General features: G+C 44.3%; 1 protein-coding gene across 7 annotated transcripts in view; it reads right to left on the minus strand.

The window, feature by feature from the left end:
- Positions 1 to 24,097, minus strand: part of LOC139276526 (SWI/SNF complex subunit SMARCC1-like) — a 257,461-nt gene that overhangs the window by 147,095 nt on the left and 86,269 nt on the right. For all 7 annotated transcript variants that reach the window (XM_070894634.1, XM_070894638.1, XM_070894637.1 and 4 more), the window contains 4 exons: positions 19,406 to 19,533; positions 10,744 to 10,815; positions 7,723 to 7,836; positions 2,332 to 2,485 (listed from right to left, as the gene is read on the minus strand). In XM_070894634.1, coding sequence (XP_070750735.1) covers positions 2,332 to 2,485; positions 7,723 to 7,836; positions 10,744 to 10,815; positions 19,406 to 19,533 — 468 coding nt within the window. The remainder of the gene's footprint in view (positions 1 to 2,331; positions 2,486 to 7,722; positions 7,837 to 10,743; positions 10,816 to 19,405; positions 19,534 to 24,097) is intronic.

Raw genomic sequence — 24,097 nt, forward strand, 5'->3', positions numbered from 1 at the left:
GACGATACAAAGATGGGAGGAAAAGCAATGTGTGAGGACACAAAAAATCTGCAAAAGGACACAGACGGGCTAAGTGTGTGCAAAAATTTGGCAGATGGGAGTATAATGTTGGAAAGTGTGAGGTCATGCGCTTTGGTAGAAAAAAAATCCAAAGAGCAAGTTATTATTTAAATGGAGAAAGATTGCAAAGTGCTGCAGTACAGCAGGACCTGGGGTACTTGTGCATGAAACACAAAAGGTTAGTATGCATGTACTCCAAGTGCTCAGGAAGGCCAATGGAATCTTGGCCTTTATTGCAAAGGGGACAGAGTATAAAAAGCAGGGAAGGCTTGCTACAGTTGTACAGGGTATTGGTGAGACCACACCTGGAATACTGCATGCAGTTTTAGTTTCTATATTTAAGAAAGGATATACTTGTTTTGGAGGCAGTTCAGAGAAGGTTTATAAGGTTGATTCCGGAGATGAGGAGGTTGACCCTCCACTCATTGGAATTCAGAAGAATGAGAGGTGATCTTATCGAAACGTATAAGATTATGAGGGGGCTTGACAAGGTGGACGCAGAAAGGATGTTTCCACTGATAGGGGAGACTAAAACTAGAGGGCATAATCTGAGAATAAGGGGCCGCCCATTTAAAACTGAGAAGAGAAATTTCTTAAGGGCTGTGGATCTGTGGAATTCACTGCCTCAGAGAGTTGTGGAAGCTGGGTCAATAAATAAATTTTCAACAGAAATAGACAGTTTCTTAAACAATAAGGGAATAAGGGGTTAGGGAGAGCAGGCAGGGAAGTGACCTGAGTCGATGATCGGATCAGCCATGATAGTGTTGAATGGCGGAGCAGGCTCGAGGGGCTGTATGGCCTGCTCCTATTATGTTCATATGTCGACGACGAGGTTCAACACCACCTTCAGTGTGTGAGTGCAGCCGTCGGTCGCCTGAGGGAGCAAGTGTTTGAAGAGCAGGACCACAAACCCGGCACCAAGCTCATGGTCGACAGCGCAGTTGTGATAACCACCCTCCTATATGATTCAGAGACACGGACTATGTACAGAAAGCACCTCAAAACACTGGAGAATCATAAAATCATAGATGGTTTCAGCACGGAAGACCGCCATTTTGGCCCATTGTGTCCATACCGGCCAACAAGAGGCTATCTAGCCTAATCCCACTTTCCAGCTCTAGATCCATAACCCTGCAGGTTACAGCACTTCAGGTGCACAACCAAGTACTTTTAAAATGTGGCGAGCGTTTCTGCCTCGACCACCCTTTCAAGAAGTGAGTTCCAGACCCACACAGCCCTCTGCGTGAAGAAATTTCTCCTCAAATCCCCGAAAACATTCTACCAATTACTTCAAATTTATGCCCCCACCGCCGGTTGTTGACCCCTCTGCTAAGGGAAATAGGCCATTTCTATCTACGATATCTAGGCCCCTCATAATTTTATGCACCTCAATGAGGTCTCCCCTCAGCCTCCTCTGCTCCAATGAAAACAAATCCAGCCTATCTAATCTGTCCTCATAGCTTAGATTCTCCTCCCCCGGCAACATCCTCATAAATCGCCTCTGTACCCTCTCCAGTGCAATCACATCCTTCCTGTAATGCGGTGACCAGAACTGCATGCAGTACTCCAGCTGTGGCCGAACCAGTGATTTATACCACCAATGCTGCATCCGCAAGATCCTGCAAATCCATGGGCAGGATAGGTGCACCAACATCAGTGTTCTCGCTCAGCCCAATGTCCCCAGCATCGAAGCATTCACCATGCTCGACTGGACGGGCCACATTGTCTGCACGCCTGACACGAGACTCCCAAAACAAGCACTCTACTCAGAGCTTCAACACGGCAAGCGAGCCAGAGGTAGGCACAGAAAACACTTCAAGGACACCCTCAAAGCCGCCTTGAAAAAGTGCAACGTCCCCACCGACACCTGTGAATCTGTGGCCCAAGACTGCTCAAAGTGGAGGAAAAGCATCCGCATAGGCGTTGCACACCCCGAGCCTCTTCGCCAGATGCAAGCTGAAGCCAAGCGTAGACCGCGGAAGGTGCTCACGGCAACCGAGGCACCCCACCCAACCGTTCCTTCAACCACCATCTGCCCCACCCGTGACAAACTGTGGGTCCTGCATTGGACTCTTCAAATCACCTGAGAACTCATTTTTAGTGTGGAAGCAAGTCATCCTCGACTCCGAGAGACTGCCCAAGAAGACAACGACATTAAATGAGAGTCTGGTGGGGGGGGGGGGGGGGGGGGGGAAGGGGGAAGCGGGGGAAGGGGAGGAAAGAAAGGTGGGGAGGAGAAGCAAAGCAAACAGTTGATTTCTCGTGTCTTACTTGAGGAGTCCGGAGATGAACCGGCACCAAACCAGAGGGTGTATCCGCGAGAACATTGAAGTGAGGGGTCGGGGGAGGACCCATGGGCAGAGGTCGACTGTCAGCGTCCACTTGGTAATTCACAAGGCCCCACTGCTCCAGGAATGCATGAACTCTAAAGAAAGCAGTGTGCACATGAACGCAGAGTACATAAGAACATGAGAATTAGGAGCAGGAGTAGGCCATCGAGCCCCTTGAGCCTGCTCCGCCATTCAAAAAGATCATGGCTGCTCTGGCCGTGGACTCAGCTCCACTTACCCGCCCGCTCCCCGTAACCCTTAATGGTTAAAAATCTATATTTGTGATTTGAATACATTCAATGAGCTAGCCTCAACTGCTTCCTTGGGCAGAGAATTCCACAGATTCACAACCCTCTGGGAGAAGAAATTCCTTCTCAACTCGGTTTTAAATTGGCTCCCCCGTATTTTGAGGCTGTGCCCCCTAGTTCTAGTCTCCCCGACCAGTGGAAACAACTTCTCTGCCTCCATCTTGTCTATCTCTTTCATTATTTTAAATGTTTCGATAAGATCACCCCTCATCCTTCTGAACTCCAACGAGTAAAGACCCAGTCTACTCAATTTATCATCATAAGGTAACCCCCTCATCTCCGGAATCAGCCTAGTGAATCGTCTCTGTACCCCCTCCAAAGCTAGTATATCCTTCCTTAAGTAAGGTGACCAAAACTGTACGCAGTACTCCAGGTGCGGCCTCACCATACCCTGTACAGTTGCAGCAGGACCTCCCTGCTTTTGTACTCCATCCCTCTTGCAATGAAGGCCAACATTCCATTCGCCTTCCTGATTACCTGCTGCACCTGCAAACTAACTTTTTGGGATTCATGCACAAGGATCCCCAGGTCCCTCTGCACCACAGCATGTTGTAATTTCTCCCCATTCAAATAATATTCCCATTTACTGGTTTCTCCCCCCGCCCCCCGCAAGGTGGATGACCTCACATTTTCCAACATTGTGTTCCATCTGCCAAACCTTAGCCCATTCGCTTAACCTATTTAAATCTCTTTTCAGTCTGTGTCCTCTACACAACTCGCTTTCCCACTAATCTTTGTGTCATCTGCAAATTTTGTTACACTACACTCTGTCCCCTCTTCCAGGTCATCTATGTATATTGTAAACAGTTGTGGTCCCAGCACCGATCCCTGTAGCACACCACTAACCACCGATTTCCAACCCTAAAAGGACCCATTTATCCCGACTCTCTGCTTTCTGTTAGCCAGTCAATTCTCTATCCATGCTAATACATTTCCTCTGACTCCGCATATCTTTATCTTCTGCAGTAACCTTTTGTGTGGCACCTTATCGAATGCCTTTTGGAAATCAAAATACACCACATCCATCTGTACACCTCTATCCACCATGCTCGTTATATCCTCGAAAGAATTCCAGTAAATTAGTTAAACATGATTTCCTCTTCATGAATCCATGTTGCGTCTGCTTGATTGTACTATTCCTATCTCGATGTCCCGCTATTTCTTCCTTAATGATAGCTTCAAGCATTTTCTCCACTACAGATGTTAAACTAACCGGCCTATAGTTACCTGCCTTTTGTCTGCCCCCTTTTTTAAACAGAGGCGTTACATGAGCTGCTTTCCAATCCGCTGGTACCTCCCCAGAGTCCAGAGAATTTTGGTAGATTATAACAAATGCATCTGCTATAACTTCCGCCATCTCTTGTAATAGCCGGGGATGCATTTCATCAGGACCAGGGGACTTGTCTACCTCGAGTCCCATTAGCCTGTCCAGCACTACCCCCCTAGTGATAGTGATTGTCTCAAGGTCCTCCCTTCCCGTGATCAGCAATTTTTGGCATGGTTTTTGTGTCTTCCACTGTGAAGACCAAAGCAAAATAATTGTTTCAGGTTTCAGCCATTTCCACATTTCCCATTATTAAATCCCCCTTCTCATCTTGTAAGGGACCAACATTTACTTTAGTCACTCTCTTCCATTTTATATATCGGTAAAAGCTTTTACTATCTGTTTTTATGTTTTGCGCAAGTTTACTTTCGTAATCTATCTTTCCTTTCTTGACTGCTTTCTTAGCCATTCTTTGCTGTCGTTTAAAATTTTCTCAATCTTCGACTTTCCCACTAACCTTGGCCACCTTATACTCATTGGTTTTTAATTTGATACTCTCCTTTATTTCCTTGGTTATCCCTTCTCTGACCGCCCTTTTTTTTCACTGGAATATATTTTTGTTGAGCACTATGAAAGAGCTCCTTAAAAGTCCTCCACTGTTCCTCAATTGTGCCACCGTTTAGTCTGTGTTCCCAGTCTACTTTAGCTAACTCTGCCCTCATCCCACTGTAGTCCCCTTTGTTTAAGCATAGTACGCTCATTTGAGACACTACTTCCTCACCCTCAATCTGTATTACAAATTCAACCATACTGTGATCACTCATTCCGAGAGGAGATCGTTAACTATTCCTGTCTCATTACACAGGACCATATCTGAGATAGCTTGCTCCCTTGTAGGTTCTGTAACATACTGTTCTAATTAACAATCCGGTATGCATTCTATGAATTCCTCCTCAAGGCTACCCCGTGCAATTTGATCAGATCGATATGTAGGTTAAAATCCCCCATGATTACTGCCGTTCCTTTTTCACATGCCTCCATTATTCCCTTGATTATTGTCCGCCCCACCGTGAAGTTATTATTTGGGGGCCGATAAACTACGCCCACCAGTGACCTTTTTCCCCTTACTATCTCTAATCTCCACCCACAATGATTCAACATTTTGTTCATTAGAGCCAATATCGTCTCTCACAACTGCCCTGATATCATCCTTTATTAACAGAGTTACCCCACCTCCTTTCCCTTCTTGTCTATCTTTACAAATCGTCAGATACCCCTGTATGTTTAATTCCCAGTCTTACCCACCCTGCAACCACATTTCTGTAATGGCCACCAAATCATACCCATTTGTAATGATTTGTGCCGTCAACTCATTTACTTATTTCGAATGCTGCGTGCATTTAGGTAGAGTGTTTTAATACTAGTTTTTAAACAATGATTTTTAGTTTTGACCCCTCCTGCAGCCCCTTTATATTCATACATATTGTCCCTTCCTATCACCTTGTGGTTTACACTTACCCCAGTGCTACTCTGCTCTGTTGCCTCCTGGCCTTTTGCATTCTTTCTTGGGGTCCTGTTCATCTGAGCTCTCACCCACTCTAACAAGCCCTCTCCTGGGTTCCGAATACTCCTCGCATTGAGGCACCGAGCTTTCAGGCTTGCCTTTTTATTACACTTTGACCCTTTAGAATTTTGCTGTACAGTGGCCCTTTTTGTTTTTTGCCTTGGGTTTCTGTCCTCCACTTTTACTCATCTCCTTTCTGTCTTTTGCTTCTGTCTCCATTTTGTTTCCCTGTCTCCCTGCATTGGTTCCCATCCCCCTGCCATATTAGTTTAACTCCACCCCAACAGCACTAGCAAACACTCCCCCCCAGGACATTGGTTCCGGTCCTGCCTAGGTGCAGACCGTCTGGTTTGTACTGATCCCACCTCTCCCACAACCGGTTGCAATGCCCCAGTAATTTGAATCCCTCCCTGCTGCACTATTGCTCAAGCCACGTATTCATCTGCATTATCCTGCGATTCCTACTCTGACTAGCACGTGGCACGAGTAAAATGTCACAGCACGCCATCTGCTATTTTGAGGTTATCTCAAATACTCACACACTGCAGATCTAAGTGTACGCAGAGCAGTTCTGCGTGCAACTTGGCATGCAACTCCCTCAAGAAACAAATTTTTAAAACAATGGAAAAATTATAAGCCCTTTCCAACCGGCAACCGAACCAAGTCTTCAAAACCCAGCCAGCAATTGAAAAAAACTTCACCCAAAGCCAATAAAATATCAAATAATAAAAAGGACACCAATGACGCAGGCTCGCACTTTAATTCCAACACAACCGACAATTTTACTACTCCACACATCATGAAGACATCACTTATGGAGAGAACAAAATAAGTTTTAGAAAGTTCAATGGTAGCATTCTCACGTCAGAGGGTCATGGGTTCAGGACTCCACAGTACTGGGAGAGTGCTGTACTGTCACAGATGCCATCTTTCGTACAAGAGCTTAAACCACTGTCCCATCTGTCTTTTAGGTGGACATAAAAGATCCCATGGCACTACTCCGAGGAAAAGGGAGTTATCCCCACATCTAATTAATATTCATTGCTCAACCAACATCAGCAAAACATAAGAAACAGGAGGAGTAGGCCATTGGGCCACCCCCCCTCCCCCGAACCTCAAAGTCAGGGTGGCGTATGATGTGGAGTGGAACTTAGGAGCTGACAGCGTTCCCATGTCATTGCATCGCATCCTTCTCGGTAGATGAGGTCGCAGGGCTGGGAAGCAATGTTACACAAGTTTGGTGAGTTTCTGCTGCGCATACTGTAGCCATGACATAATTAAGCCACATTGTGTTGGTGGAGGAGGGGATGGCTATTGACTGTATTGGCAGGGGTACCAACAAAACAGCCTACTTTGGCTTGGGATGGTGTCAAGTTGCCGAGGTGTTTTTGCAGCTAGGATATCTATTGATATGCATTATCTTCATCCCCCTCGGCCCCCCCAATAGGTTTAACCTCCATATAAAACTTGACTAATGCCATCACATCACCTGAGTGAGAGGGGGGGGGCGGAGGTTAGCGCAGAATGACAAACCCCATTTCCTTCAACAAGGATTGGCTTGCAGCTCCCCAGATCTCCTGCATACAGCAGAAAACTGGTTTCTTGATTTATTCACCATGGAATAACTACAAATCTTATTTGCACGCTTTTCACTCAAGTTCCACGGCATTATGATTACAATGAAGGGGAAATATCAGACATTCCCCCTTCCCCTTGAAGAATCAAGGGATGGGGAACAAAAGCAAGTAACATGGAGTTTGAGGTACATAGAATATACAGATCAGCCATGATTTAATTGAATGGCTAAACAGGCCTGAGGGACTATATGGCCTACTCGTGTTTCTAAATTCACCCTCTTCTGGTACAATGTAGATTGGATTGGTTCAGATGAAAAAAGACCTTCTTTCTCTTGTGGAATTAACATCCACCTGAACAAGTAGAGTGACTTTAATGATTCACCCAAAAGACAGTACCTTCTGGCAATACAGTTACCCCCTCAATAAACTGCACGGGATCAACTGATGTGGAGCTTCAACCCATAACCTTAAAGCCAGGTGAGCCAAACTAATGCACAATTGTTCAGCATGATCGGAGTCCCCTTCAGGCCGAGCAAAGGTAGTGCTCAAACATAAAGTAGACACCTCTTTCAATTGCTCAGTGAGGTGACCTCTCCTCCACAAAATACACTGTCCTTACCTCATTACCGCGCACACGTCGCCAGTTAAATTTCTGCGGCAAGATGTGCTGGTTAGATATTCCTGAGGATTTAGCCGATAGGTGTCAATCATGAAGTTTCGATATGCCAAATAACTGTTGATAAACACGCCGGAAAAAAATTAATTGACGTTTTTGGAAGTGACAGGTCCCGAGAGATAGCAACATGGAATCACACAAGGTTAAAACTCAAGGTACTCCAACTGGCACATTATCGCACATCCCCAATCAGAGGGAATGCTCAGCTGAACACAACTGCTGTAAGCAGAACCTGCTTACTGAATTATTGCCCCAGTCAGGAAACAGCAAATACTGCCCATCATACACTAGGTTTTCACCCATCCCTCAAGGGTATATAAATAAGTTCTTCGAATCAGAATTAGTTTGCATCCTTGAAATTGGTTCTCTGGCGTTCTGTCATGAAATTTTACCCATGTTTCATTGTCAGCATGGAAGCACTCACGTTAAGGGGATGGACAACCGTGATACTTTCAGCACAGTTTACCAAGAAATTATGCAGTGATATCATGCAGTGCTAATCAATGAGATCCTGCCACAACCCACTCCCAGATAAATTAGGTGACCCACACCAAATTTTGCTATCTTCAAAAAAGTGCGTCAGAAGTAAACAAACAGTGACTGTAGCAAGTTAATTATTCTGCATCTGTCAGAAGCAGATACATGAAACGATACAACAAACAAACACTGAGCAGCATTGAACCCATCTCCAATCCTGTGTTTCTTTCTCCACTTTCCTAATTAGCACACCTATATTCTGTTCCTTTTTCACCAAGCAAAATTTTGTTTCAGTAAAATGGCCAATGTGATTCTGGAAATGCTTTAACCAGCAGATGTGGAGTTTCAATACAAAACAAAATTAAAACATAACTCTTAGTGAGATCTTCAATTGTACAGCTGAAAATAAAATCATGTAGTGTCATTTATCTCACAGTACTTAGTAGTTTGTTTCATTACATTACAAAATCCAGTTTAAAAAAAAAAGTGAATCTTCCCTTGAGATACTTAACAACATAACTGGAGATGAATAGGTTGCTTAGAAAAACAACAAATCTACATGGTAACCGAGTGTGACTCATCTCACTGTGTCTAGCTCACTGCACAGCGTGTATTGGCCCAAGTTTCGGCTCGAGTTGCTCCTATTTTTTTGGAGCAACTAGTTTAGTTTGGAGTATCTTAGAAATCGCAATTCTCGGCATTTCGTTTGCTCCAATTCTAGTGAGTTAGTTTAGTTTCAATTAGGTTTTTTTTCCCAAAAGGGGGCGTTACCAGCCACTTATGCCTGTTTTGCAAGTTAAGGCAGCGAAACGTTACTCCAAACTAACTTAGAATGGACTAAGTGTCGACTTTTGTACGCTCAGAAAAACCTTGCGTACACTTTAGAATTGGGCGCAGGCAGCCAGAGATTGGGGGGGGAGGGGGGAGTTAAGGGGTTTTTCAAAGAATTAAAACACTTCACTTTTACCAATAAAGAGCCATCATCAATAATAAAAAATAAAAGAATCAATCAATAAATAAAAAATTGAAAGTTTCTACTCACCGACTGCTGCACCTATCCGTTCAGGAGCACAGAGAGCCCTCCAACAGCCTGCCAAGGTGCTGGTCGGGCGGGCCCCGCCAGCGAAGAGGTAAGGGCAGTGGCGACAAGGCGAGGGATGGTGAGGCAGGCAGTCCACTTGGCCCGGGATAGGGATGGCGAACATTGCGACGTCCCTTCGGACAAGGATAGGGTCGCCCGGAGACAGGACACGCTGGGAGGGCCAGGAGTTACTGCGCACGCCAGCAGTCTTTTCGGCGCAGGGCTGTTGCTCAACCCCCAGCTGCTTGTGCTGAGCTGCGCCGACTGCTAAACAGGCTTGCTGAACACCGAGAATTGCGAGTTAAGTTATAGGCGCGCTTTTAGTTCTACAAAATAGGCGGGCCTCTCGGAGGTGTGCCGTTCTGCAGGACAGCCAAAACTTGGGCCCATAGACACACACGCAATATACATAAATAATTAAATATAAATTAACCTACCTCCGCACTCAAGGTTCCAATCAAAATAATTCACGACCCTTGTGCATGAGGGTCAGATCGAAGGTCAGCATGACAAGCTTGGACTGAGGAGTGCGGAGGGAAAATTGCTATTTCAGTATCACAGTGCTGGAAGAGCAGAGTGGATTGATGGGAATACATTGGTATGGTGCAGTTACTGGGTTCATGGTCTTTGGCAAAATTGTTCCATTTAGAACAAAACCTCGAGTATACAAAACCCCCAAATACATACGCGCGTACACGCACACAAAGTGACGCCAGACTACCATTGCAGAGTCAGAAGGCTTTCATTCCATTTCTACCTTAACCATAGGGAGCCATCAAGCAGAATACAGGCATCCCTTCACTGGGGGGAGGCGCGGGGGTCCCGTTGGGAGACAGGGACACCAGCACGAGGCTGTTGCTGCATATCTCCAACAGCTCGTGAAGAACAGCACTGCTGAAAACCAGGAAGCAGGGTTCCAGCCCCAGCTCACCTGCAAGAATGCAGCCCAGAGTACCTCTAAGTGAAGTTAAAGAGGATTTAAAAAAAGGACAGGCACCCTTACAAAATAACAGAGCCTCAAAAGTAAAAGCTTAAAAAATGAATTCAATAAAATGTAAATGAAAAATAGCCATTTGACAGACTTGTCATGTATCAATATTAACAGGGGTCACAACACAGGCTCATATAACCCAGTGCCCAGCAATCAGTTTTTTCCAAGGAGGACTGAACCCATGAGTTCCATGAAGCTTATGGCAGAGAATAATTTCCCCCCTTAGTGAACAGCAAGCAGACATCACTCATGCTGGTGTCCCTGCTTCTAATGCCACCCCACAGTGAAGGGATGCTTGTATTCTGCTTGATGGCTCCCTATGGTTGAGACAGAAATGGAATTAAAGCCTTATGACATTCATCTAAAAACACTCTGCATGCCTTTTTTCTGTATTTAGTTTATTCGGTTTACTTACATTTCTGGGCTTTTGGACTTATTTTTCCCATTGAAGAATTCTGGCAAGGCACGGCGTTCAATCTCATGGATACTACAAGACAGGGAAATTCAATCAATTAAATAACATGTGTATTTCTATTCAAATTACATCCCCACAATGGACATCAGCAGTCCCTTGAAAACGAGATGAAACCACTGGTGAAAGCAGTATTGTGCAGCTTAAATTTTTAAGTTCTTTGGGAGGAAAACGGGAACAAAATATTTTACAAATGGTTTGATAACAGCAATATTGCAACCTTTCCATTTCAATCTTTTGACGATGCATTGAAAACGCATTTACAATCCTCCACAAGCCCCACACCCACAATACTATCCTCCAATCCATCAAACATACAGGTGAAGTTTTGGCAATGGCTTGCTGTCATTCTGTAAATTTTGGAAACAAAAATACTTGAAACCCTATGTGCCAGTGTACACCACGATTTAGCCTAAAGCTGCAGGTGTTCATTTTCCAATCCTCTCTGGCTTCAGGTGTGGTGCCAGAGGACTGGAGGACTATTTAAAAAGGGAGAAAGGGAGAGACCAAGTAATTACAGGCCAGTCAGCCTAACCTCAGTGGTGGGGAAAATTATTGGAAAAAATCCTGAGGGACAGGATAAATCTTCATTTGGAAAGACATGAATTAATCAAGGACAGTCAGCATGGCTTTGTAAGGGAAGGTCATGTCTGACTAACTTGATTGAATTTTGAGAGGAATTAACCAAGAAGGTCGATGAGGGCGGTGCATATGATGTAGTGTAAATAGATTTGAGCAAAGCTTTTGATAAGATCCAACATGGCAGACTGGTCACGAAAGTAAAAGCCCATGGGATCCAGGGCAAAGTGGCAAGTTGGATCCAAAATTGGCTCAGAGGCAGGAAGCAAAGAGCAATGGTTGATGGGTGTTTTTGTGATTGGAAGGCTGTGTCGCAGGGCTCAGTGCTGGATCCCTTTCTTTTTGTGGTAGATATTAATGACTTGGACTTCAATATTGGGGGTATGATTAAGAAGTTTGCAGATGAAACTAAAATAGGCTCTTTGGTTGATAATGAAGGACTGCAGGAAGATATCAATGTACAGGTCAGGTGGGTGGAACAGTGGCAAATGGAATTCAATCCAGCTAAGTGTGAGGTAATGCATTTGGGGAGCTGTAACAAGGCAAGGGAATACACATTGAATGGTACGACACTGAAAAGTGTAGAGGAACAAAGGGACCTTGGAGTGCAGGTCCACAGATCCTTGAAGGTAGATCAGGTAGACAAGGTGATAAAGGAGACATATGGAATACTTGCCTTGATTCGTCGAGGCATGGAATACAAGAGCAAGGTCGTTATGCTTGAACTGTATAAAACACTGCTTCGGCCGCAGCTGGAGTACTGTGTGCAGTTCTGGTCATTATATTACAGAATCGATGTGATTGCACAGGAAAGGGTGCAGAGGAGATTTACAAGAATGTTGCCTGGATTGGAGAATTTTGGCGATGAGGAAAGATTAGAGCTGCCAGGCCTGTTTCCTTTGGAACAGAGGAGGCTCAGGAGAGACCTGATTCAGGTGTATAAAATTATGAGGTGCCTGGATAGAATGGACAGGAAGGACCCGTTTCCTCTTGGTGGAGGGAACAACCACCAGGGGGCAGAAATTTAAAGTAATTAATGGGGGGGGGGGGGGGGGCGGTGTTTAGAGGAGATATGAATTTCTTCACCCATAGGGTGGTGGGGGTCTGGAACTATGTTTTCTGAAACATAGAAAATAGGTGCAGGAGTAGGCCATTCGGCCCTTCGAGCCTGCACCACCATTCAATAAGATCATGGCTGATCATACACCTCAGTACCCCTTTCCTGCTTTCTCTTATTACCCGATTCCTTTAACCCTAAGGGCCATATCCAACTCCCTCGAATATATGTCGAATGAACTGGCATCAACAACACTCTACAGTCGAGAATTCCACAGGTTCACAATTCTCTGGGTGAAGAATTTTCTCCTCATCTCGGTCCTAAATGGCTTTCCCCTTATCCGGTGACCCCTGGTTCTGTACTCTCCCAACATCGGGAACATTCTTCTTGCATCTAACCTGTCCAGTCAGAATTTTATATTTTTCTATGAGATCCCCTCTCATTCTTCTAAACTGCAGTGAATACAGGCCCAGTCGATCCAGTCTCTCATATGTCAGTCCTGCCATCCCTGGAATCAGTCTGGTGAATCTTCGCTGCACTCCCTCAATAGCAAGAACTTCCTTCCTCAGATTAGGAGACCAAAACTGAACATAATATTCCAGGTGTGGCCTCACCAAGATCCTGTATAGCCGCAGCAAGACCTGTAAGGATGGTAGAGGCAGAAAGCCTCACCACATTAAAAAAATACTTGTAGGCTACGGCACTTTAAATGTACATCTAAGAGCTGGAAAGTGGGATTAAGCTGGATAGCTCTGGGTCGGCCAGCACGGACACGATGGGCCGAAATGGCCTCCTTCCGTGCTGTAAATTTCTATGATTCTATGATTAACTCAACACTGTGATCCCACACAGAGTAAATTCCCACTCACAGCCTGACTATGAAGATGTGGATCATAGGTAAGGGTATTCAGGGCAGCACTTGACCCACACACTGCCCAGCAACAAGATTACAATCTGTAGTGTGTGGCAAGCCTGGTGGGGGGGGGGGGGGGGGGGAAGAGAAGAGAAAAGAGAGGGAAGCAGAGTAAGCCATAATTGAAAGAGAAACACTCAGTGGGCAGAGTAGTGTAAAGAAAATGAGGGGCATGTAAAACATCACAGGTGCAGAAAAGGTTGTTGGGGGGGGGGGGGGGGGAAGGAATTTAAGGGAAATCGTTGGACCAGGATGGAAAAAGCCTGCCCTATATTCAAGGCATGCTGTACCAGACCCAAGTGATGATTGATAGTGTCCAAATTGGGAACATTTGCCAGAGCAACATTTGATAAACAAAACATAAAATACAATGTCTCCCAAATTAACACTCAGTAAATTGGCCAAGAAACTCTGTCAAATAAATCTGACAAAAATAAATCCGAATTATAAAAGAACCGCAGTTAATGTTCTTGGGTTTCTCTCAAATCAGTTTTATCACTGAGTGTAGATGTCATTCAAGGAAAGTGGCTGGAGAACATGGATGAGTCTGACAATCTGAGAGACCTGAACATGTAATGACTATCAGTGAAGTTGGCAGGTGTACAATAACCTTTTCTAGTATATATGTGCAGCATTAGGATTTGGTTTAATCAGAATTTAGGAAAGAGTATATTTAAAAGCAGCAAGTGAAATATCAAGGCTCTAGAGCAGAGCAGAGTTTTGAGTAAAAATAAATAGAACGGGTCAGGAAGGGAGAGAGAGTAACAAAGCTAATCGGGCATCAGTGACTCCGGTTACATCAGGGAAAAATAGAAAAAAAGCAAAAGCTAAAGGCATTATATGTGAACGCATGAAGCATTTGCAACAAAATAGATGAATAGTGCAGATAGAAATTATTAGGTTTGATCTAATAGCCATTACGTGGTTGCAAAGTAACCAAGGTTGGGAACTAAATAGTCCACGATACTTAACTTTTAGAAGAGATAGGCAAATTGGAAAAGGAGGAGGGCTGATCTTAGCTCTGAAAATCAAGTAGTAGAATCAGTTTGGGTTGAGCTAAGAAACAGCAAGGGGCAGAAAACATTGGTGGGAGTATTTATAGGCCTCCAAACAGTAGTTGTTGTCATGTAGGGCAGAATACAAATCAGGAAATTAGTGGCACATGTAACAAAGGTAATACGGTAATCATGGGGGAGTTTAATCTGCATATAGATTGGGCAAACCAAATTTGGAGTAATAATGTGAAGTATGAATTCATGGCATGTATACAAGATAGTTTTCTAAATCAGTATGCTGAGGAAACCAACAAGGGAACATGCTATTTTAGATCTAGTATTGTGCAATGAGAAAGGGTTCATTAATAACCTTGTAGTAAAGGAGCCTTGAGGGAAGAGTGACCATATGATTTAATTTTATATTAAGTTTGAGTGTGATTTAAATCTGAAACAAGGGTCCTATATCTAAACAAAGCAAACTACGCAAGTTGGCCAACATAGATTGGAAAACGACATTAAAAAGGTATGATGGTAGACGAGCAATGGCTAGCATTAAAAAAATTAATAATTTACAACAAATATACATTCCGAGAAGACACAAAAGCCCACAGGAAAAGTGGTCCAACCGTGGCTAACAAGAGAAGGTAAAGATAATATTCCTTATCAACGGAAGAGGCTTATAGTGTTGTCAAAAAGAGCAGTAAGCCCAAGGGTTGGGAGGATTTTAGAATTCAGCAAAGGGGGAACCAAGAAATTGATAAAGGGAAAATAGAATGAATGAGAATAAACGAGCGAGAGACATAAAAGCAGACTAGAAAAGCTTCTGTCGGTATGTAAAAAGGAAAATTAGCAAAAGTAAATGTGGAAAATACTAGTGAATGTAAATGTAGGTCTCTTGCAGGCTGAGACAGGATAAATTATAATGGGGAATAAGGAAACGTCAGAGAAATTAAACAAATACTGTGGGTCTGTCTTCACAGATGATGTCACAAAAACCTCCCAGAAATAGTGGAGAACCAAGGATCGAGCGAGAATGAGGAACTGAAAGAAAGACATTAGTATTCGTAAAAAAAAAAATAGTACTGGGGAAATTAATGTGACTGAAAGCCAATAAATCCCCCAGACCTGACGGCATACATCCTATGGTTTTGGAAGAGGTGGCTATAGAGATAGTGGATGCATTGGTTGTCATCTTCCAAATTTCCAAAGATTCTAGAATGGTTCCCATGGATTGAAAAGGTAGCAAATGTAACACTGCTATTTAAGAAAGGGAGAAAACAGGGAACTACAGACCAGTTAACGTGATATCAGTAGTAGGGAAAATGCTAGAATCTATTATTAAGGATGTGGGTAACAGAACATTTAGAAAATAATAATAGGATTGGGCAGAGTCAACTCAGATTAATGAAAGGGAAATCATGTTTGACAAATTAAGAGTTTTTTTGAGGTTGTAACAAGTAGAATAGATATGGGGAAACCAGCGGATGTGATGTATTTGGATTTTCAGAAGGCATTCGATAAGGTGGCACACAAGGTTATTAAACAAAATTAGGGCTCATGGATTGGGGTAATATACTAGCATGGACTAAGGAATGGTTAATGGACAGAAAACAGAGAATAGGAATAAACGGGCCATTTTCGGGTTGGCAGACTGTAACTAGTCGGGTACAGCAAGGATGAGTACTTGGGCTTGTTATTCACAATCTATATCAATGATTGGACAAGGGGACCAAATGTAAAGATCCAAATTTTCTGATGATAAAAGCTCGATGAGAATGTATGTTTTGAGGAGGATGCAAAGGGACTTCAAAGGGATATCGACAGCGAAGTGAGTGGGCAAGAACATGGCAAATGGAATATAATGGAGAAATGTGAAATAATCCACTTTGGTCGGAAAAATAGAAAAGCAGATTTCTTTTTTTTTGAAATGGTGAGATATTGGGAAACGTTGGTGTTCAGAGGAACCTGGGTGTCCTTGTACATGAATCACTGAAAGTTAACATGCAAGTACAGCAAGCAACTAAGAAAGTAAATGGTATGTTTGTCTTTATTACAAGAGGATGAGGGTACAAGAGTAAAGATGTCTTGCTGCAATTATATAGGGCCCCCGTGAGAACGCGCCGAGTATTTCGTACAGTTTTGGCTTCTTTACCAAATGAAGGATATAATTGCCACAGAGGGAGTACAACGAAGGTTCACCAGATTGATTCCTGGGATGGGAGGATTGTCCTATGATGAGTGATTGAGTAGACTCGGCCTATATTCTCCAGAGTTTCGAAGAATGAGAGGTGATCGAATTGAAACATGCAAAATTCTTACAGGTCTGGACGGGGTAGATGCAGGGAGGATGTTTCCTCTGGCTGCGGAGTGGAGAACCAGGGGTCAGAGTCTCAGATTAAAGGGTTGGCCATTGAGGGCTGAGATGAGGAGAAATTGCATCACTCAGAGGGTGGTCAATCTTTGGAATTCTCTACCCTTTCGGGCTATGGATGCTCAGTCGTTGAGTATCTCTCAAAACAGTGATCGATAGATTTTTGAATAGTAAGGGAATCAAGGGATATGGGGATAGTGTAGTAAAGTGGAGCGGAATTTGAACATCAGTCATAATCTTACTGAATGGTGGAACAGGCTCGAGGGGCCGAATGGCCTCCTCCTGCTGCTAATTCTTATGTTCTCATGATTGAAGTTTGTTATATTTTTTACTTATGGATAATTTGCAGATCTGTACTGAAGCTAGAAATATTGTACTGGGAAAGTTGTTCATTCCAGGGATGTTTTCGGGTTTAATGCATCAGCGCACTTAGCCGACTGTGCTGTTTAGCTTCTGCTGAGGTGCAGGATACGTTATTCGTGCCTGTTGACTTTTTTTCGCCTCACGTGAAATGAAAGAACCAATAGTCTTGAGAAAGGAAGTGTGACAATCGGCCAGAATGGTAAACTTTTTGGCATCTGGCGTTTTGTAGGAACTCTCTCATTTCTGAGAGTATTGCTCACAATAACAATTGTCATGTCATCATGAATCAGCATGGACAGTGTGCGTGGTAATAGAACTATAAAGACTTTGAGCTTTCCTCAACAATTTGTAGTTGGAGTCAAAAGGATCGGCGAAGGTTACATCTCTACCTAGGGGAACATGAGATAATATTGTTTATTCTACGACTTAAAGACAGTGTGTGTGTCAAAGACGAGGCCAACCAGCAACCTGTGCTAATGAGTGTGCCCTGAGGGATGCTATTCCACCTCACTCACATTGCCAGGCTCAGTAACTGCTCCCAACCAATAGTCTTAAAGCTAACAACCGTCTTGAGGATGTTAATTCAGCTCCCTCGGGTAGTCAGGTTCAGGAATGCTGCACTTAACTTTCAACCCAGACTGGCGGCAGCATCGAAAGGTGAGTGAGGTTGTGTTACTGCCTTCCGAAGAGCCCACAAGCACCTGAGCTGGCCTTTCTTGACAACATAAAGCAACATAAACTATCTCCAGCCGCTGCAGTTGCGTTTTGGCTGAATGTACAACCACGAAGTGTTTTCCATTTGCTGACCTGTACATACCTTCTACAGACAAGGGACAATCCAGTGGCCACAAATAGAAATCACAATTTACTGAAATATAACTGCACATCACCAGCGGCCAAAACAAATATAGAACTGCTAATTTAAAACAGTTCTGTAATATCAGCAAGACAACTCTTCCCTCCCCAGTCAGCATCATGTTACTATCTCTACTGCTGTTAATCCAGCTCCCTTACATTCTAATGCTCACAATCACCTCCGACACAGGGCCCTGTGTTACTGACTGAAGGCATAAAACAGTGTCCAACAGCAAATACATCATCTGCAGCTAATACAAATTTGTTGAGTTCCTTTTTCCTGCAGTCGTAAAAACCCACTTCTTTTTTTTTTTAAAAACGTTTGTCTTCAGGGCAGTCAATAAATTAGCCACCTTTGATGGAGAATGGCAGCAGTGGAAGTGTCAACAGGAGAAATCAGCACTGGGATGCTGGTCTCATACCATTCTGCTAAAACCAGCATTGGAATATAATCACATGCAGCATCTCCACTGATGTTGCTCCAGCTCCCTCACACTATCACTGTTTGTAACTGCTCCCAAATAGCACCATGTTAAAACCACATTTTATTATTGCTCACATCTTGTAGGGGTTAGTTTGCGATCCCGTATTTTAAAAATAAAAATTCTAGTATTGAGGCTACTTTTAATTTCCTCTGACTTCCCTCATCTCAAAGTCCCTGCATGCTGCTCTTTTCCCCTTGAAGCAACATAACGATGCCTCTGGAAATGCTGCTGAGCTTTACACACACATGGAGAGGGATTTTCTGCTGTAAAGGAATGCTTCTGGCATCACAACAGCACAGTTTGTAAGCTCACAATGCAGGAAGGTCATGGGAACCAACTGCAGCCCAGCACTTCACAGCAGAGAGCACTGGAGCTCCAATGATTGTCCCACCTAGCCACAACAATGCAACTTTCATTGCCGAGTAGGTAAAGGCTGCACAAGACTAACTGAGGAGAAGGTCCAGGGTTTGATTCTCTGTCTGCGCTGAGTAATTTCATCTCAAACAAGTTAACAGTTGGACTTCACAACTGGTCTCAAGCATCCTTGGGCTAGGGAGGGTCCCACTTCTGATCACTATCCAGATAGGAAACTGGATGGTGAGAGAGACAAGTAAGTGCATCACCCACCATGTTCAAACATGAAAAATGACGAGATAGTTAAGTCGTCCCCCTGAAACCACATCACGGAATCCAGCCTTCCGGGGGGAGGGGGGGGGGCGGTGAATTGAAGAAAACTTGAACAGGATGAACACGCCTGACTTCTCCCCAAACAGTTTTCAGGGACCAAGTAGGTATCTGGAATATCCTCACATGGAGGGTGTTGTACCGGCTGCTTGCTCACACCACAACAGGGCCAGATCAGAGACAGTATTGACATATAATAAGGGACAGTACAGACATATGCAAAGGAAGTTACATTATAATTTTTTTTTGGGGGGGGGGGTGGGAGGGGGAGATCTGCACAAGAAAAAATGCATTCATTCTGACCTGTTATAGTCAAACCACGCTGAGTAGCTGGGGATGATGATGTGATGGGTCTGTTCAGTGACATTATCTTCCGCTTGGTCCACAGGACGGACGTGATCTCCTTTAGCATTGGCACTGTCCTCTTCTTCCTAGTGAATAATTCACAAATCACTTTGCTCTCAGTTCAAACAGTTCAATCAGTGACATGCATTTGTGCACTGCAGATGCATTACTATTGAAAACACTTCAAACTGGCCAAACCACTGTGAATCTGGCAAACAAGGGACGTGAATCAACTAAACTGACATTTTAAATTGATTGAGATTTCCATTGAATACTTTTTAGCAGGAAAATCTAATACTAATTTAGAAAATAATTACAATTCAAACATTGACTTATTTAGCATCAGGAACTTACAGAATACTAAAAAGATTTTTGGAAGTGTGAGCGACTGCAATTAGCTATGGTGTTGCGAAGCTGGGTGTGGAGCACGAGAAGCCGGAGTTCAACCAGCACGAGAACAGCCGCCCAGCGGGAACTACAAGAACAGCGAGCTAGGAGCGGCACCAACCGACCTGGGAGGGTAAAAAGTAAAAAGAATCAAAGTGTGACGTCACAGGAAACCAGGGAAGTGATTGGTCGGTCAGTATTTCTCTCTTTTTCTTGGGCTTTGTTTTAATTTAAAGAGCCGGGATTAAAAACCAAACATTCAAAACTTGAAAACTTAATTAATTAAATAAAATACATTAGAGATGGCAGGGGAGGCGATGTGTTACTGCAACATGTGGGAGCTGGTGAGCACCATCAAGGTTCACGGTGACCACATCTGCAGTAAGTGTTGGCTGCTCGAGGAACTTTGGCTCCTAGTTGATGAGCTGGAGTCCGAGCTTCAAACACTGCGACCCCTCAGGGAGGGGGTGAGTTACCTGGGTGCTGCGTTCCAGCGGAGTCACACCCCTCAAGTTGTGGCCAGGGACAGGAGTGTGTGACTACGAGCAAGGCAGGTATGGGGACTCAGGAGGCAGTGATGGAGTCACCTCAGCGCTTGCTCTTGTCCAACTGTGTGGACAAGATCAAGAACTGCAAGGAGGATGAGCAAACTGACCACATCACTGTGATACAGGGGGTCATTCAAAGGGTGGAGGAAGAGTAAAAAGAAATGTTGCAGTGGTAGGGGACAGTATTAGGGGGATAGATATCGTTCTCTGCAGCCGAGAGCGAGAGTCCCAAAGGCTGTGTTGCCTGCCGGGTGCCAGGGTTAAGGACATCATCTCTGGGCTGGCGAGGTATATGGAGTGGGAGGGGAAAGATCCAGTTGTCGTAGGTACCAACAACATAGGTAGGACAAAGAAAGAACTTCTGCTGAGGGAGTATGAGCAGCTAGGGGCTAAATTACACAGCAGAACCAAATGTTATAATTTCTCCATTACTATCTGAGCCACGAGAAGTGTAAATAGGGAAAATAAGATCAGAGAGATGAACGCATGGCTCAAGGATTGGTGTGGGAGAAATGGGTTTCAATCCATGGGGCACTAGCACCAGTACTGGGATAAGAGGGAGGGAGCTGTTCCATTGGGACGGGCTTCACTTGAACCAGGCTGGGATAGTGTACTGGCGAACCGAATAACTCGGGCTGTAGATCGGACTTTAAACTAAATAGTGGGGGCAAGGGATCCGGTGAACAGAAATTTGAAGAGAGAAGGCAAAAGTGCAGGATAGCAATCGGGGTAATGATAACCAGAGTGTGACCGGAAGGGACAGAGGGTATACACAGAAGGCAAAATTAAAATCTCTACATCTGAACGCACACAACATTCGTAACAAGATAGACGAGTTGACGGCACAAGTAGAAATAAATGGGTATGATCTGATTGCCATTACAGAGACGTGGTTGCAAGGTGACCAAGGGTGGGAACTGAATATTCAGGAGTATTTGCCATTTCATAACGAGAGACAGAAAGGAAAAGGAGGTGGGGTAGCTCTGTTAATAAGGGATGAGATCAGTGCAGTAGTGAGAAATTATATTGGCTAAGATGTCGAATCAATTTGGGTGGAGATAAGAAATAAGAGCAAGAAATCACAGGTGGGAGTGGTCTTCAGGCCCCCAAACAGTAGCCACACTGTAGGACAGAGTATAAATCAAGAAATAATAGAGGCTTGTCAGAAAGGTACAGTAATAATCATGGGCAATTTTAATCTTCATATTGATCGGACAAATCAAATTGGCAAAGATCGCCTGGAGGAAGAATTTGTGGAGTGCATGCGGGATGGTTTCTTGGAACAATACGTTGTGTAACCAACCAAGGAGCAGACTATTTTAGATCTGGTAATGTGCAACGAATCTGGATTAATTAATGATCTCGTAGTGAAGGATCCTTTTGGAAAGAGTGAGCATAGTAAGGTGGAATTTCAAATTCAGTTTGAGGGGGAGAAAGCTAGGTCTCAAATTAGTGCCCTGAACTCAAATTAAGGTAATTACAAAGTTATGAAGGCAGAGTTGGTTAATGTGGGCTGGTAAAACGGATTAACGGCTAAGACTGTAGAAAAGCAGTAACAAACGTTTGAGATATTTCATAACTCTCAGCAAAGATAGATTCCAGTGAGAAAGAAAGACTACGAGAAAGATGAAGCATCCGTGGCTAACTAAGGAAGTAGCAGATGGTATCAAATTGAAATCAAAGGCATACAATTTTGTGAACAACAGTGGAAGGCCAGAGGATTGGGAATTTTTAGAAAACAGCAAAGGATGACAGAAAGAAGATAGCTTGAGAGTAAACTAGCAAGAAAAATAAAAACAGACTGCAAGAGCTTCAACAGGAGCAGCGGCGGAGAGGCCGGATTTCGGGCTGCAGTTCATGAGGCCAGCCGGTGCAGCTACAGAAGGTAAACAAAGAACTAGAAAGAAATAGAAAGGTGACGTCACAGCCAAGGGGGCAAGTGATTGGCTGATGATTAGTGAGTAGTTTTTCTTTTCTTTATCATTCGGTAACCTTTATCATTGTTGTTGCCAAATTAAGATAATCAAGGGGTTAAGTCATGGCAGGAGAGCTCAGACACATGTTATGCTCCTCCTGTGCTATGTGGGAACTCAGGAACGCTTCCAATGTCCCTGACGACTACATGTGCGGGAATTGTGTCCTGCTGCAGCTCCTGCAGACCGCATTACAGCACTGGAGCTGCGGGTGGATTCACTCTGGAGCGTCCGCGATGCTAAGGATATCGTGAATAACACGTTTAGTGAGTTGGTCAGACCGCAGGTAAAGGTTACACAAACAGATAGGGAATGGATGACCAACAGGAAGAGCAGTGGAAGGAAGGTAGTGCAGTCATCCCCCTCCAAAACAGATACACCGTTTTGGGTATTGTTGGGGGGGGGGGGGGAGATGACTCATCAGGGGAGGGCAACAGCAGCCAAGTCCATGGCACTGCAGGTGGCTCTGCTGCACAGGAGGGCAGGAAAAAGAGTGGGAGAGCTTTGGCGGTAGGCGATTCTATTGTAAGGGGAATAGGGAGACGTTTCTACGGCTGCAATCCAGACTCCAGGATGGTAAGTTGCCTCACTGGTACAAGGGTCAAGGATGTCTCGAAGCAGTTGCAGGACATTTTGGAGCTGGAGGGTGAACAGTCAGTTGTCGCGGTGCACATAGGTACCAACGATAAATGTAAAAAAACGGGATGAGGTCTTTCACGATGAATTTCGGGAGCTCGGAGTTAAATTAAAAAGTAGGACCTCAAAGGCAGTAATCTCAGGATTGCTGCCAGTGCTGCGTGCTAGTCAGGATAGCCGAGATGAATACATGGCTTGAGGAGTGGTGCAGAAAGAAGGGATTCAAATTCCTGGGACATTGGAACCGATTCTGGGGGAGGTTGGACCAGTACAAACCGGATGGTCTGCACCTGGGCAGGACTGGAACCAATGTCCTAGGGGGGAGTGTTTGCTAGTGCTGTTGGGGAGGAGTTAAACTAATATGGCAGGGGGATGGGAACCTGTGCAGAGAGACAGGGGGAAGTAGAATGGGGCAGAAGCAAAAGATAGAAAGAAAGTAAAAGTAAAAGTGGAGGGCAGAGAAACCCAAGGGAAAAAAATCAAAAAGGGCCACTTTACAGCAAAATTCCAAAAGGGCAGTGTGTTCAAAAGACAAGCCTGAAGGCTCTGTGCCTCAATGCAAGGAGTATTCGTAATAAGGTGGGCGAATTAACTGCGCAGGCAGCAATTAGTGAATATGATATAATTGGCATCACAGAGACATGGCTCCAGGGTGACCAAGGCTGGGAACTCAACATCCAGGGGTATTCAACATTCAGGAAATATGGACAGAAAGGAAAAGGAGGTGGGGTAGCGTTGCTGGTTAAAGAGGAAATTAACACAATAGTAAGTAAGGTCATTAGCTTGGATGATGTGGAATCTGTATGGCTGGAGCTGCAGAATACCAAAGGGCAGAAAATGCTAGTGGGAGTTGCGTACAGACCAAACAATAGTAGTGAGGTTGGGGACAGCATCAAAAAAGAAATTAGGGACGCATGCAATAAAGATACAGCAGTTATCATGGGCAACTTTAATCTGCACATAGATTGGGCTAACCAAACTGGTAGCAATATGGTGAAGGAGGGTTTCCTGGAGTGTATTAGGGATGGTTTGAGAGCAATATGTCGAGGAAACAATTTGAGGGCTGACCATCCTAGACTGGGTGATGTGTAATGAGAAAGGACTAA

This window comes from Pristiophorus japonicus, chromosome 1 (assembly GCF_044704955.1).
Source record: "Pristiophorus japonicus isolate sPriJap1 chromosome 1, sPriJap1.hap1, whole genome shotgun sequence".
Lineage (NCBI taxonomy): Eukaryota > Metazoa > Chordata > Chondrichthyes > Pristiophoridae > Pristiophorus > Pristiophorus japonicus.